The sequence below is a fragment of the Vanessa tameamea genome, chromosome 9, assembly GCF_037043105.1.
Source record: "Vanessa tameamea isolate UH-Manoa-2023 chromosome 9, ilVanTame1 primary haplotype, whole genome shotgun sequence".
NCBI classification, from domain to species: domain Eukaryota; kingdom Metazoa; phylum Arthropoda; class Insecta; order Lepidoptera; family Nymphalidae; genus Vanessa; species Vanessa tameamea.
The window spans coordinates 2350034-2364696 of NC_087317.1; the positions used below are offsets into that span (position 1 = coordinate 2350034).

At 31.0% G+C, this 14663-nt stretch overlaps 1 protein-coding gene across 5 annotated transcripts in view; it reads right to left on the reverse strand.

Annotated features, from left to right (window-relative positions):
- Positions 1-4664: 4664 nt before the first annotated feature.
- Positions 4665-14663, reverse strand: part of LOC113398905 (uncharacterized protein) — a 71166-nt gene continuing 61167 nt past the window's right edge. The window contains exons 2-6 of one of the 5 annotated variants that reach the window (XM_064215816.1): positions 11328-11369; positions 10946-11044; positions 10686-10861; positions 9449-9615; positions 4665-7942 (exon numbers count right to left, since the gene is read on the reverse strand). In XM_064215816.1, coding sequence (XP_064071886.1) covers positions 7735-7942; positions 9449-9615; positions 10686-10856 — 546 coding nt within the window. In that variant the 5' untranslated portion in view covers positions 10857-10861; positions 10946-11044; positions 11328-11369 and the 3' untranslated portion in view covers positions 4665-7734. Of the gene's footprint in view, positions 7943-9448; positions 9616-10685; positions 11045-11327; positions 11370-14663 lie in introns of all 5 variants that reach the window. The other 4 variants (XM_064215813.1, XM_064215812.1, XM_026637851.2 and 1 more) reach the window with 4 other exon arrangements.

Below are 14663 nucleotides of genomic sequence, written 5' to 3' on the forward strand. Positions count from 1 at the left end.
TATGAATCACTGATCTGGACAGAACCATTTGAACATCCTAATATTCCTTGGTACCTAAATGTGAGTGAAAAAGCCTGGTGTATCGTCTGCCTTACGTGATAGTCTAGTTATGGATTTCACGCATGTGAAACTATCTAATAAGCAAAGAGAAAGTCATGTAGCCGGTATTATCTTGAGAGTTAATCTTAAGTTCCACACTACATCGATGCTGGAAGCTCTATAATTTAGGTTACAATAAACGAAAAAAAGTCAATTTGAAGATAAGACAAAACATTGAGTTTAAAGTGGATTTTCAACCTGAAATTCACTTTAAATTTATTTATCTGTGGCCCAAACACCGGCAGATTATACATACCTAAATTTCCAACTGCCAAAGACAAATACTTTGTATTGCTTTTTTCCTATATCGTTGATTCTACTTAAACTTAGATCCTGTAACTGGTAATGCGTTATAGTGCATTGTATTATTCAAATATAAATTTCAATTTTAATACCCCGTTTTCAAGAGACCAAGACATAAGGTTTAGTTTAACTACAGGTTTGTTATTTTCGTATTCTCGACTAGATACTTAAAAACGGACATAAATTTCTTATAACCATTTAGTTACACATGCTGCTTTGGTATTATAAAATAGTTTTCTTTTAAAATAAGACGTAGACAATGGACAACATATAGTTTGTAAATAATAATCATAGACTTAATTGCAAACCACGATCCGTAAAAAATTAGACGATGGATGGTATGATAAAAGACTAAAGTTCTCATCTAGGCAAACTTAGGGCAGGAAAATGGCCTAGTGACGGATTGGGTGTACATTGAACAAGTTTTATGAGATATAATATATAACTCAATCATGATCGATCCAAGCCCATGCGTCTATATGGTGGTAATCCATCTTATCGCTCCGCGTAGGTATTTTGTAACATGCGTTTTTTCAAATAGATCTAGATCGACCGATCAATATTGCAAGGCTTAAAACGATTCTGACGAACGAACTTATATAATATATGGTTTGTTTAATTGATTGATTATAATTGCTTGGTGAATGTTTTACGTTGCGTACACTTGTCATAGATATATTAGAGAATCTTATAATTTATATGTGTATTGTGAATTCGTGCTTATTTTTTATGATAGACGGTAAATTGTCACCACCGCCCAAAAATCTGGGTGCTGTAAGAAATATTAAGTATAAGAAATAATAAGCTAAGATGTTATGTCCTTGTGCCTGTGGTTAGTCTCTCACCCTTCAAACCGGAACCCAACGTAGAATATCTGATGTATTGATATTAAACATAATTTCATTTGTAATATTTAACAAATATATATCTTGCATTATTTAACATTTATGAGGATCTGCGTTCTGGCTAATGTTGCTAATGTGGCTAATGGCTGGATTAACTGAATTAAAAAATCTTAGTACTTAGATAAGAGGCCGGAATTAAGATGACATGTTGCTGAACGTCTCTAATGCAATAGGTCTTTTGACAGGACTCTAATTTCGCCAGATTGCATAGAATATATATTTTATTTCAACCATAACAGGAAAAAGTCAAATCAACAATAATTGACGCGATGTCATTGGTCGAGAGCTTGATTAATCTTTGATTTTCATAATAGATTTGCGAAAAATTGGCGTTTTAAAGGTCAACGAAAATGTTATCGGAATTTTGGAAGTAAATTTAAAGTGGATCTAAGTAGTTAAGTGTAATAGTGTTATATTATAAATAAGGATATATTAATCATAAACTCTCAGTAGTGCTCAATATAGCCGAGTTATTAGCAAATCGCATGAAATACGTAAATCTAAGGTTTGTATGTCTTTATTCCTACTTCGATTGGAATAGGCTATATAGTTCTATCTGTGATTGCACACGCTCCTGCTATATCTCCTGTGCACTTGTCTCCATTTATTCATGTAAATATTCTTTCTTCAAGCTTTTGCAGTTCATAGCTTTGTATTCTTTTTTTAAATTGAAACTGCTGTAATCTAATTAATTACATATAATTTGCTTAGGCATTTTAAGAATGATCATTGATTTTTATTTATTTAAAACATACTTTATTACAGAGTATAATACAATTTTACAGTAATTTGTATGAAAATAATTTCAAATAACGGTACTCCATCTATTGACTTATTGATGAAGCTCCGTGCTCTTGCACCCTACGGTTTAAAATTCGATTGTGCACCGAAGCAAGAATTAGTTTTTACAAATGCGGATAGATGGCGCTACTAACATGAGAATACGGTTTCATTTTTTTGCTAAATAAGCTACCTTATATCAATAAAAAGAACAACTTTTACCTGTTTTAAATTTACTCGCTTTGAACTAAACCTCTATTACGCTGTATATTTATTTGCTAATTAAGTAAGCACCAATAAACTTGTCGAAATAGATTTTTTTACTATACGGGAGGTTTTTTTATTACTATACGCTTATGCGTTATATCAATACTATCCCACAGCCTCAGGGCTCTGATCTATGCAGAAGAATCGATGCAATCGCAGCGGATTTAGTAGTTAAGAATCCCACATAATCTGGTAATAAATAAATAAATATTTGATAACTGATCCCAATGTAAGTAGCTAAAGCACTTGTGTTATGGAAAATCAGAAGTAACGACGGTGCTACAAACACCCAGACCCAAGACAACATAGAAAACTAATGAACTTTTCCTACATTGACTCGACCGGGAATCGAACTCGGGACCTCGGAGTGGCGTACCCATGAAAACACCGGTGTTTTCATGGGTACGCCACTCCGAGGTCCGAGTGTACACACTGTACACTGTACACACTACTCGACCACAAGAGGTCGTTAATAGTGGTTGACTATTAAAATGATATTATTACCATTAAGGTATTCAAAACATCTTTTAGCTTTCTTTTTTAATTAGTGATTTATTGCAAAAATCCAATATTTGCAAAAAAAGTCCGTCGCAATTTATTGATCTATTAATTTACGAATGCGCGCTCCTTGAATAAATCTATGAACTGAGACGGATTAATGCGAGCTCTTATTGTTTTTTACAAATAAAGTAGTTTTGCAATAGGTATATACTTTACTTAAACTATGATATTTTTACCATTAAGGTAAATATATCATAGTTTAAGTTTCTTTTAGGTACATAGTATTACAAGTTTTCAATTTTTGTGTTATAGTTGAATCCCGAAACTAACTCTAGGAATTCATGTTTCTCAAAACATGAATTTTATTCCATTTCATAAATTAATTAATTAAAAATTTACGAGATATGAATTTAAAATACCTAGTAGAATTGTTTATAATAAAACAATCATATATTTTTGGTTATGTACTAGCAAAAGTCAAGAAATAATAAATTATTTTAAAATTAGGAACTTGTGAGGATTTTCTTTTTTTAGCAAGCCCTTTCAATAAGGAAGAATACTGCCGTTTGTTGTATAAAAAAAGGGTTTTAGAATTTATACGTTAAAATGAAACGTCCACATTCCGTTCACATTTTATTTAGAGACATCGGTATAAAATATATGAGATATAAAACAGTACAGTCGTAATTAAAATTAAAATACTTCGATATACGAATATAAAAAACTTCACTTCAACTGTAAAGGTCAAATCTATATGAATGCTGCCGTTAAAATCATTCGTATAAAATTATACATAACATTTGAATTAAAACACGATGATCTTAACGGACGCATTACACAAAGGAAAAAAAAATAAACAGGATGAAGGATATTCATGAGATGGATTTGATTCACTGTGATATTAATTATAAATAATTGTAACTTTTACAGTTCTAAGAAAATTTCATGTTAATTTTAGAACGCCCCAAATGATAGCGAACGAGTACATTTTTTACTATTAAAAATTCTTACAAATATTACATTATCACAGTGAACAGAGCTTAGGTATAGGATGACAGGGATTCTGAAATAAGTCTCGAAAACATCACTCTACGTCTACATGCCCCAAAACATTTTATGGAACAGCAAGTGGTAGTGCTGTCATCTTATCTGATAAGCCGTTAAAGACATTTTGAAATCTCCGTAACTTATTTCAGAATTGTTTAAATAAACTAAAAACAACGTACAGTACAGATAAAACATTAATAACACATTTATGATAATATATTCTCTATCCTAGACACATAATAATTCACTGCGTTTTCAATAAAATCGTTTGGCGTAATTTCGATACATACAAAGCGATGTGGAATGTTTGGTACTTAACCAGAAAGATACTCCACTTGACACACTACTGCTACGGTTTCAAGAGTAGCCTTAATCTAATCAGAAATTACAAGGCTGTACGGATTTATTGAATATATCAATAAAACCCAGCATGAGATAAAACTAACCACATTTACAAGAGGAAAGAGATAATTATCTCATTGGCACAAATGAAAGCTTTGTTTGCAAGCGAATAATTAATATCATGCGAATATTCATTTTATGCTTCCCCTTTTTCATAAATATCTACATATAATTAAAATATAAGGATTTAAAAATAATTCCTATACGAATACATTAAATTTAAATCTATTGTCAACAAATTATGTGTAATTAAATACTAACTAACTTAAAAGTTAAGAGTTACGAAACAAATTATCTGTAAATGTCTCAGGTTTCGAGTTGGGTAAATTATTTTATTTGTTCTAAACTCTCTATTAAACCTTTTATTTAATCCATACAATTATTTTGTTATGCTACCAATAAATTATAAAGTAACAAACTAATTCACATAATTCGGGTTCATAAGTTAGTCGAAACAATTCAACCATATTTTGGCACGGCAATTCAAGTTAAAATCAGCTAACTTAAACAAAGATATTGGCATTTCTAAAAACATGTTACATTTTAATATATTTATGTTATCTGTTAACTTTGATCCGATCATGATAAAATTTATTTTATTTATCTGTGGCTAAATAAAATACAATCTTTAAGCTTATGTTTAAAACAATTACATTATAATGATTAATTGTACGTTTATTTGATTAATATGCTTTTACGATATGAATTTGAAAATTCTTATATTTTCTTACATATGTGACTTCTTATTAAATGCAAAAAATTAATAAATAAAAGTAATAATCTAAAAAAGTGACACCTTCCTGACTAGATTTATCATATTCAAACATGGAATAATTATAATTAGGGGGTTAATAATAAAAATATACAACGTAGTGCATTTAATTTACGGTATGCGGTATGTACCTTATATAACTGAAAAATATATGTATTTATAAGGACAAAAAATCATTGTGAAATTCATTATTATTTTATACTCAAAAAATTTGATAACAATATATATAAAAAACAACATTATAAATAGTCTTAAATTTTGTTTTTAAGTTAAATATATCGTTCGGAATATTATAATTTTTTTTCGGTGGACCAAATTTTGGACCCATTAAAATATAACTTTAAATTTTTAAAACGATCGCTTTAATCATTTTTTATTGTATTCTAATAGCTATTGCTTTTTAAAAATAAGTGTAAATACAGGGTACTATTATCTGAAACGAATTGCGAATACAGAAAATATATCAAAAAGTATTTAAAATAATAACTCTGAATACATTCGAACACTTCTCAGTCTCTTTAAGATTAAAATTTCAATAATATTCACAATATTTTAAACGAAAATAGAATTTATGTTAAAAATAAATAAGCACAATTCATTGGAAAGTTACATTATAAACCTGAGTATCCTAATAAGTAAATTGTACAATAGACAATTATTATTATAACATTAAGATTGGTCTAAATCAGTAGTGTAATAATAATATTAACACCGAAGACAACATCTATAACACCAATAGCTAGAGATACCGCTGGTTATAACGATTTTGATGAAATGCTTAAATTTATCTTATTTAAACTAAGTATATTCTTAGTATTTTAAAAGTGTATAAGTACTCCTCGTCGAATCCATCAAAGTTGATAGTTTTTTTTTTGGTAAAGATTTTAACAAACTTTACACGTTTTTTTTTTTCATTAAATATTATATTGGAAGTATATTATATTAAAATGGATTAAGTGGAAGAAAAAAAGGGAATTAAATAATAAAAAAAATGTTTTAAGATAATGAGAGTTTCTTTAAATAACATTTTTTAAAGTAAATGCTATAAAAAATACATAGTTTTCAATAAGCTCTTGTATAATTTTCAACTGTATGGGACTAGGACATCATGGCCTTAAGCATGTGTTTCTAAAACGTAGTCGTATAGAGCTGTCACCTGGGAAGGTAAAACAAGGAGTTCCAGAATGGGGAGTAAATTTTGAGTTCGAACGAATAATTTCTTTTATTTTAATGTGTTATAAAAACACTTGACAAATATTTCTGTTAATGGAACATTTTAATAAGTCCCAGATAGCAGCCCTATTTCCTTGACATACGAGTTTTTAATATGTTATTTTGTGAGAGCACTATTAATATGTTCGGTTAAAACGGACGGTAAGGATTTAGAATTAATCTTGCTCCTGTTTTAAAAGGTCAATTTTTGCTATGATCATTTATTTGAAATTTTTAAATGTATTAAAGCTACTTAAAACAATAACGTTTTCAATATAGATTTTAATTTTCGAAATATGTATATAATATGTAATAGATTTATCTAAAGCAAATATATAAAGGGATATCTCAATTGTAAAATCTTCAAAAATATTATATTTAACGTAACATCGTAAAATATGAAAATGAAACGTTTTTGATGGTGTGATGTTTTTTTTTAAATCAGTGATTCTGATAGAATTTAAAATGAGAATGTTAGGTCTAATAAAAATGATATGTGACGAACACTTAATTATGCATATGGATAGTTAAATAACAGTTATTACGTAAATAGATCTTAAAATTAAATTTAATCATTAAACACCAAGATCTGGTTGTTAGAATGTCATAGAAACGACGATTGCATACATTGAGAATGCAATATTGACTAAAATATAAATTAATGAAGTACTAGATAACGTACATAAAAATATATCTTGAGTAAAGCCATCAAACATCCAAGCTGTATAGGGTAATATTATCTTAGTAAGAAATAAATGACTACTCCGAGGAAACAATTAAAACTTGTACATAGAGGAAGGTACTAAAGAGTACTTTGAATGGAAAGAACAGCCCATGACTGTATATGCAATCATGAAATCGCTATAACTTGGAAGTCGTAAAAAAAATAAACCATTTGAGCATTTTTCATAAGCAGTTATCAACGGTTGAATGATACAATATCCGTAGCTAATTAAGGCAGAATACCACTGAGCTTATGAATAATTTTATATATCAATTACGACACCACCGATATAATAACTAAACTATCACTCGATAAAATATAATGCCCTAAAACATTATCAGTAAACGACACTTCGGCTTAAATTATAGCGATATCACTAATACGATAGTAAGTACATTAAAAAACGATATAATTTAGCTAGAGTAAGCGAAGAGATTGAGACGTTGAATCATCTAAAGCTACGGTCAAACTTGTGATTAAGTGCAACGAACAATCTTCATTCGCAATGTTAAATTGTCACGTTATTTATGTTATAGCCTATTTTCGTTTCAACAATTTAAGAACAGCTAGTTCTCAGTCACTTGTTTACATAAGTATGGCTGTAGCTTTAAATTCAATACGTCATATTTGTCATACGCACTTCGCTTAATCGTCTAAATATGTGTCGCCTTTAACAGTGTTACAACACGAAATACGATGCATTATCCTATAATGGTCAGAGTTTAAGTATCGCTGGCTACGGAAGGCTGTTTGATGAGGTCTACATCCTGAACGCTGGCCTGTGCCTTCAATTTGGGTCGGTCTTCTTTGCGTCCATGTTCGTGATCATGGTGACTTTCCACTACACTAACGCAATTTTTCTGATTGGACCGAACTCTTTCATCGTATTCTTCGCGAAGCTTTATATTGTACCAGTGGAGACACATGCATCTGAAAATTACGGTCATCATTAAATCATACTGTATAATTAAATCGGAAATCATGTTTTATAATAAAGTAAACTAAGTTTATAAAAAAATTGCTAAAAAAATTATATCTTGGATATACTTGGGATTGGGACATACTTGTCCATCTTTTTTGGAAAAGCTATAAAATTTCTTGTAACGTATTTCACGAACATATTTATTGCTAAAAATCTACCGTTTCCGAAAAAGAAATATCTCAGCAATTGTTTTTGTTAAATATTATATAAATAAATCTGAAATAAGCAACCGGCCATTTGTTATCATCTATAAAGTCATAAGTTTCATGACTGTTACACGTACCTAAACATTTGTTTAATTTTTTTTATATTTACACTTAAACATCATACTCGTACATGCATACTGTTATCAATTCGAAACAATTTCCAGGACTCTCTTGTAAAATCGTAGTATAACTTTCATAATAGAAACATTATTGCCAGTAAATTAATGAAAACTGTTGAAAATACCTCCATCACACGTACTATCGACGTTCAAATAACAATTGTGCCTCTATAATTCCATATGAATATGTTGACGTGCGTAATTGTATTAAAGCGACTTTTATGTTTCCATTTCTCTAATGAGAGGCTTATCTTTTTAATTAACCTAAGTAACGACAATTGCATAGGATTCTTAAATTGTACGCCCCGATGGGGCCGGCGGTTAGCAATGGTCATATTTTTGCTCGGGTGCGTGTCAAAATTATAATTCAGGTCAATAATTACTGGATTCATTAGCTTAGGGTTTTCAATCGTTATATGTTACATAAATTTCGTCAGTTTCGAAATGTATAATTCTCAGGGCTGTTAAATTAACTTGGTGCACAAAACATCTACAAAACCCTACGTTTTATGCAGGACCGTCTTGGTAGGTGCCACCCACTCGTCATATATTTTACTGCCAAGCACTTAATATTGTTGTATTAAAGTTTGAAAGGTATATGAGCCAATGTAATTATAGGCACAAGGGACATAATATCTTAGTTCCCAAGGTTGGTGGCGCATTTTTTATCAAGTGGAAAATAATGTAATACAGTATTGTACACCTTAAAAAGGTGTCCTAAAAGTCCCCGATGGTATATGTCTATCTCTTAGGGATAACCCACAATTAAAATTTTTTATCCTTTACCTTTTTCGAGAAATAATGGCTTATTTTCGAAGCAATTTTAAACAATACAGCATTACCCAGTTAAGTATCTTAAATACATTGTGAATTTAATATAGATCCATAAGGCCCTTTATACCTATAGAAGATATTACAGATTTAAAACGCCGGGACATAGCGGTTTGTGTTGTCTAATGACTGAAAAACTGTGATCGTTGTACGAAGCTGGGGCGGGTCGCTAGTAACATATAAAAGTATACTATGTTTCTATAAGTTTAAGTTTGTACTGCTGATGTTTGATATTTTTAATTAGCCAAAACCGTCATGACAACCGACTTTGAAAGTCTACAACTAGTAGAAATCTCACCTAAGCACAGCTCCTAACACGCCAGTGCCGACTAGAGCTGCGCCAGCTCCCATCAGATAGTAGCGATGTTGAGCCGCTTCTGCGCCTGGAGACAGCTGGACGAGTCCCACGACTAGCACCACGATGCCGAGGAGCAGCGATCCCACAATTGCGTGTAGAGCTGCCACCTAGTCAACCAAGATTGCGAAAAATAAATTTACTTTCGGATATAACCTAACGAGTGAATAGTTATTTTTTCACTTCCCTTAGAAGGTATCAGTTCCCTATACCCGTGAACTTCCTTTATTTGATCGCACCATGAGTAACCGTTTATTGACTTGACTTTTTTAATCAATTGGGCGAGCCTCCCTAAAGGGCCGTACAGATTTATAAAAGAGTTGCGTAGTTGCGCAATCAAACCAAGGCTACGTAATTAGCATTTCTTTCTGTGGACAATGCTTTATCAGAAACTGAACTTTATATCAACGATCGTTTAGCTGAAAAAAATGGTTCAGAATATGTTAATTAAAATTGGCTGTTGAAGGTTGGTAAACTTATTTATAGCGTAGTTATAAAAACTACTATATATTATTTTGGGTCATAACAAGCGCCCGGGGTGTGCGCTTTATGTGTTTTGTTGACAAAATGGGCCGCGTTTTGTATACTAAATTATAGCAAGTATATTTATATGATGTCACCATCTGGTACAGAACTCTTTAAAAATAAACTGAAAAGCCTTAAAAAACTGGAATTAGGGTCACGATTACAAATAATGAGGGCGAACCAATATACCGTACAATGATTCGCCTAAGTTTTTATTTGTTTCCTCATTTAAACCATTGGTATTTTTTTGGAGACGGGAATTATTGTTTCTGGTTCGGGAATTCGGAAAAGAATTCATTCCATTACAGTAATTCAAAATAAACGCCCGCCCTCAGAGAGACTCGCTATTTCACCCTTAGACGTTCGGATTCAAACAAAGTTTTGTTATCTTCTTTAAGATATTAGGCGAAGTTATATAACTCCTTTTTAAAAGTTGATTGGTACATGTTAAATAATTATATTTAAATTATATATAAAATTTGATGAGTTATTATTGATCGCTTATTGTGGATATAATTTTTTAACTTCTGTCAATATGTATAAAGTTTGGTAATATATTTTGATTAAAACTATATGTTTTTATTTTGTGCTTAAATCTTGCGTAGAAATTTATTATATTATATTAATTTAAATATATATATATATATTATTATACCTTCCCGCAAACGTATAGCTCGTTCCTCAGCCGGTGATCAGGCGAGGGCGTCGCGTCCTCGATGCCCCTGCCGAGCTGCAGTGGCAGCTGGGAGGGACGGCGTCCTCCCGTCCGCTTCTCAGCCCGTCGCCGCTCATGCCGGACAGCGACTGCTGGCATCGCACCAATCATTTTTGCTGTAAATTATGTTTTGAGTACGTAAAAACCTACTTCTCTGACTGTTAGAGATGGCTATGCACGTCAATAACTGAGTAGTATACTTAATTAATTATTGATTCCTATAAAAATTGCATTAGCCACGGGCACTCCCCTCACTAGTAGCTGTCGTCTCGCAGTGTCTGAAGCGGCATCGTCTTGAGCTTGAAGCAGGTAAGCACGAAAGCAAAAGCTTGTTTTAATTAAATGTTAACACCAACAATATATAGTTGAATACTATTCAAGTTTACAAATACGTGTATAGTCTCTTTAAAAGTCATGACCTATTCAAATAATAATTTTACTTTACAAATTGATCTAAGATTTGAGTATTAATAATTAGTATATCTATTATAATTATATACATGTAATTGTATAAACATGTTACGATGAAATTAATCAATTAATATAAAATATTATTCCTTGGTTTTCGAAACAATAACTCACGTCTTTGGTTATCTCTTGGTTGTAACAACGATTGTAGCATATCTGTAACAAAACACAAATAAAATAATTATTTATATGTACAAGTTCATGTGAACCTCGCGCAATGAGATGAGGCGCTGACCATGCTTTTGTTAATAAAGACGTTTTGTGATTATGACTAATATCTGACCGACCAACTTAGTTATTGTATGTATATCGAATGCGTATGAACAATTTAGTCTTTACTATATTCACCATTATCCTCTTTACTGCTCAAAATTCTTGTTAGCGGTCCCAATAGTTGACCCAAATATAACTTCTAAAATATTTACTTATCCATACCTACTAATACTATAAATGAGAAAGTAACTCTGTCTGCTACCTCTTAACGCTTAAATCGCTTAGATGAAATTTATTATGGAGATAGTTTGAGCACCGGGGAAGGAGATGAGCAATTTTTTATTTCACATCTCGAGGTTACAGTTTTTGGCCTATATATATATATATGTCCTATAAAAGGTAAAGCAATATGTGCAAGGTTTTGATTTTTTCTCTTCTTTATGCTTTCACGTCTTAACTACTCAACTGATCATTATGAAGTTTTGGATTGACATTGACATTCTAACACCTCCCTGCTCACACGCTGGAGAAGCCACGAGCCGAAACTAGTATTTTATAAACCCCAAATTGATTTTCAATGCATGAAAAAGTGGCACGTTGGTATTAAAAAGGTATTAAATATCTATATTTCCATATCAATCGCAAATCGTTTTCCTTTTACGTTATTTCGCGTAGGTTTGTAAAACGCTTCCATTCGATATTATAATTCAGTTGCAACTGCCCTCGGGCGGTTGAATTTGCATATACACTTCGAATAGCGTAAGTGCTTCTGAAACATTAAACAAGGCGTTTTAAGAGCATATTTTAATGTACTTTACTTATTTATCATATATTTAAGTCTAAACGGAACCGAATAATGCAATAGACTTATCGTTCTTTATACATAAAAAACTACGTCTGCGTCGACTCCATAATGGAGAATAAAATTGACTTTTTTCTAGATGGACTAACACTTTTTAAATTCAAAGTTTCAAGATTATTTTATGCAATATATTTATGTTGTGTTAGTAACATTTATCAAAATTATTTGAGTTATTACGTTGGAACTATTTGGTTCATAAATATCGACTGAAATATGTAATAGTTATTTTAAGATTAGTCTGGATGCATTAAATCCATATTACTAAAACTGATAATCGTGAGATATTATCTTTAAAAAAAAGAAAGATAATAGAAATAGGTACAAAATTAGTTTTGTATCATGATGTCAGAAAATGTTTTATTCATAAATTTGATATTTTTTTAATTTTTTTTTGCATGAGCCTACTTGACTATTTATTGTGACATAAACCGAATCGGTCCATGCCAAGACCAGCGAATTGTTCTTGCTTGGATTTTCTAAATTTTTTTAGCGTAGTTACTATATTAGTATTTTTAATTAAAATTAGTTTCATCCTTCAGCCTCAAGCTCGAGATGAATTACAAACAGAAATTAAGAAATGATATGCTCAACTACTAGTCCACATGGTCCACATGGGCTAGTAGTTGAGCATATCATTTTACCCACAGTTACATATCATTATTATGTAACTGTGATTTAAATGTATAAATATCAAAAAGTTTAAACAAATATAAAGGAATAATTAATCCACATATGAGAACAGCCTAAAAATGCAGTCCACCAACGCGATCGCGTCACTACACGGTCGCCGAAGCTGTGCTGTCTATGATCCAGCGTGGAGCAGGGTCCGCTGAATGAAGTCATAGTGAAACATATTATAAATTAAAATTAAAAATAGTGTACATAAAAAAAAAAAATAACTCAGTGTGCCCATGTCATTCGAGAAGAACGGCGAGCTCCAATCCCAGCGAAGATCTGCTGATATAACGTCAATAAGAAAATAGTAAGCCGCCATAAACAAATAAAAACATGAAGTAAAAAAAGGCACGGGAAACTGTGAGCCTGTGGATGTTATTAAATTTAAAAAACAATCCACATACGAGTAAAGCCTACTTTCCGTACAGTGTGAGTTGGAATTAACTCAAAATATCGTATAAGCGTCGTTGTGCTTAAATAGAAAATCATTTGAATGTCTGTAATACAGGCGCCAACGTCTGCACGAGTGTTAGTTCAGCGTCAACTGGGTCAACTTTCCTTATATTTATGAAGGCTCTTAGTAAATGCTGGCTAAAATTTTAGTGCTGCTGTAAATACTACATTCATATTGAATGTATAATGCGTTTTTGATTAAAATTTTAGTAGATGCGTCATACGATGTTGAATGTCCTATATACTAGTATATATATATGTACATTTACTATACTTTTAAAACTTTATTTTCTTTTTATTTCGTATTAAAATATTTTATTTCATTCATAGTAAATAAAATAACCATTGTGTCTAAGTAAATAGTAAGGCTGTGAACATAAAAACAACTTTATAAGTGACAAAATGTATCCGCATGCTAAAATATAGAGGTTATGATTTAAAAAAAAATCCTACTTCATGTATCTTATGATCAGTTATTATAATCGTTAGCACACAACAGAACAGTTGTTATTGATATGTATTAAAGCCGAGTAATTATCGCGTTACGCTTTGACAAACCATAGCTTATTTCATTAAGCCTTTGTATCATCAATCATTTCCATTCCGATTGAGCTTTACAATAAATATTTAATGTGCAACATGTTCCAACAGACTGGACAGTACGAAGTGTGGTTTAGCTGTACATATAAGTATGTATATTTCATGTGATACACCAAATAAAATGTCACATATTTATAAATAGCCAATGGCATTACTTTTAAATTTAAAAGTTAAGTATTTATTATTTATTCGAAAACCATAATGGCTTGAAAAATTTATAATACTTTTCAATGCTTAATGTAATTCGAATATAAGTAGATTTGAATATTTTTTATATCAAGCTTATAAATATATAACTAGGAAAGTAAATACTTAATAAAATTTTCCAGCTGGACCATTTTCTAGGCCGCTAAAGCTAAGCCGTCTTATTAAATGTTGAATCGACTATTTTAACTAGGTCAGGCTACTAACGATATTGAAGAAGAATATTTAAAAATAGGAGAAAATTGTATATAAGATGGAATATTTTATGACGGTGATTACGATGCCTCTGATGGTCTTAAATAACATTACTTACTGGTTAGTGGTAACTATTGGGTCAAATGGAAATTATATTTTTGTCGTTTAATGACCCAATTGTCATATTTTATGTACACGTTATTTTTAGTTATATGTGTATATATAAGAATTATATTATGATATATATT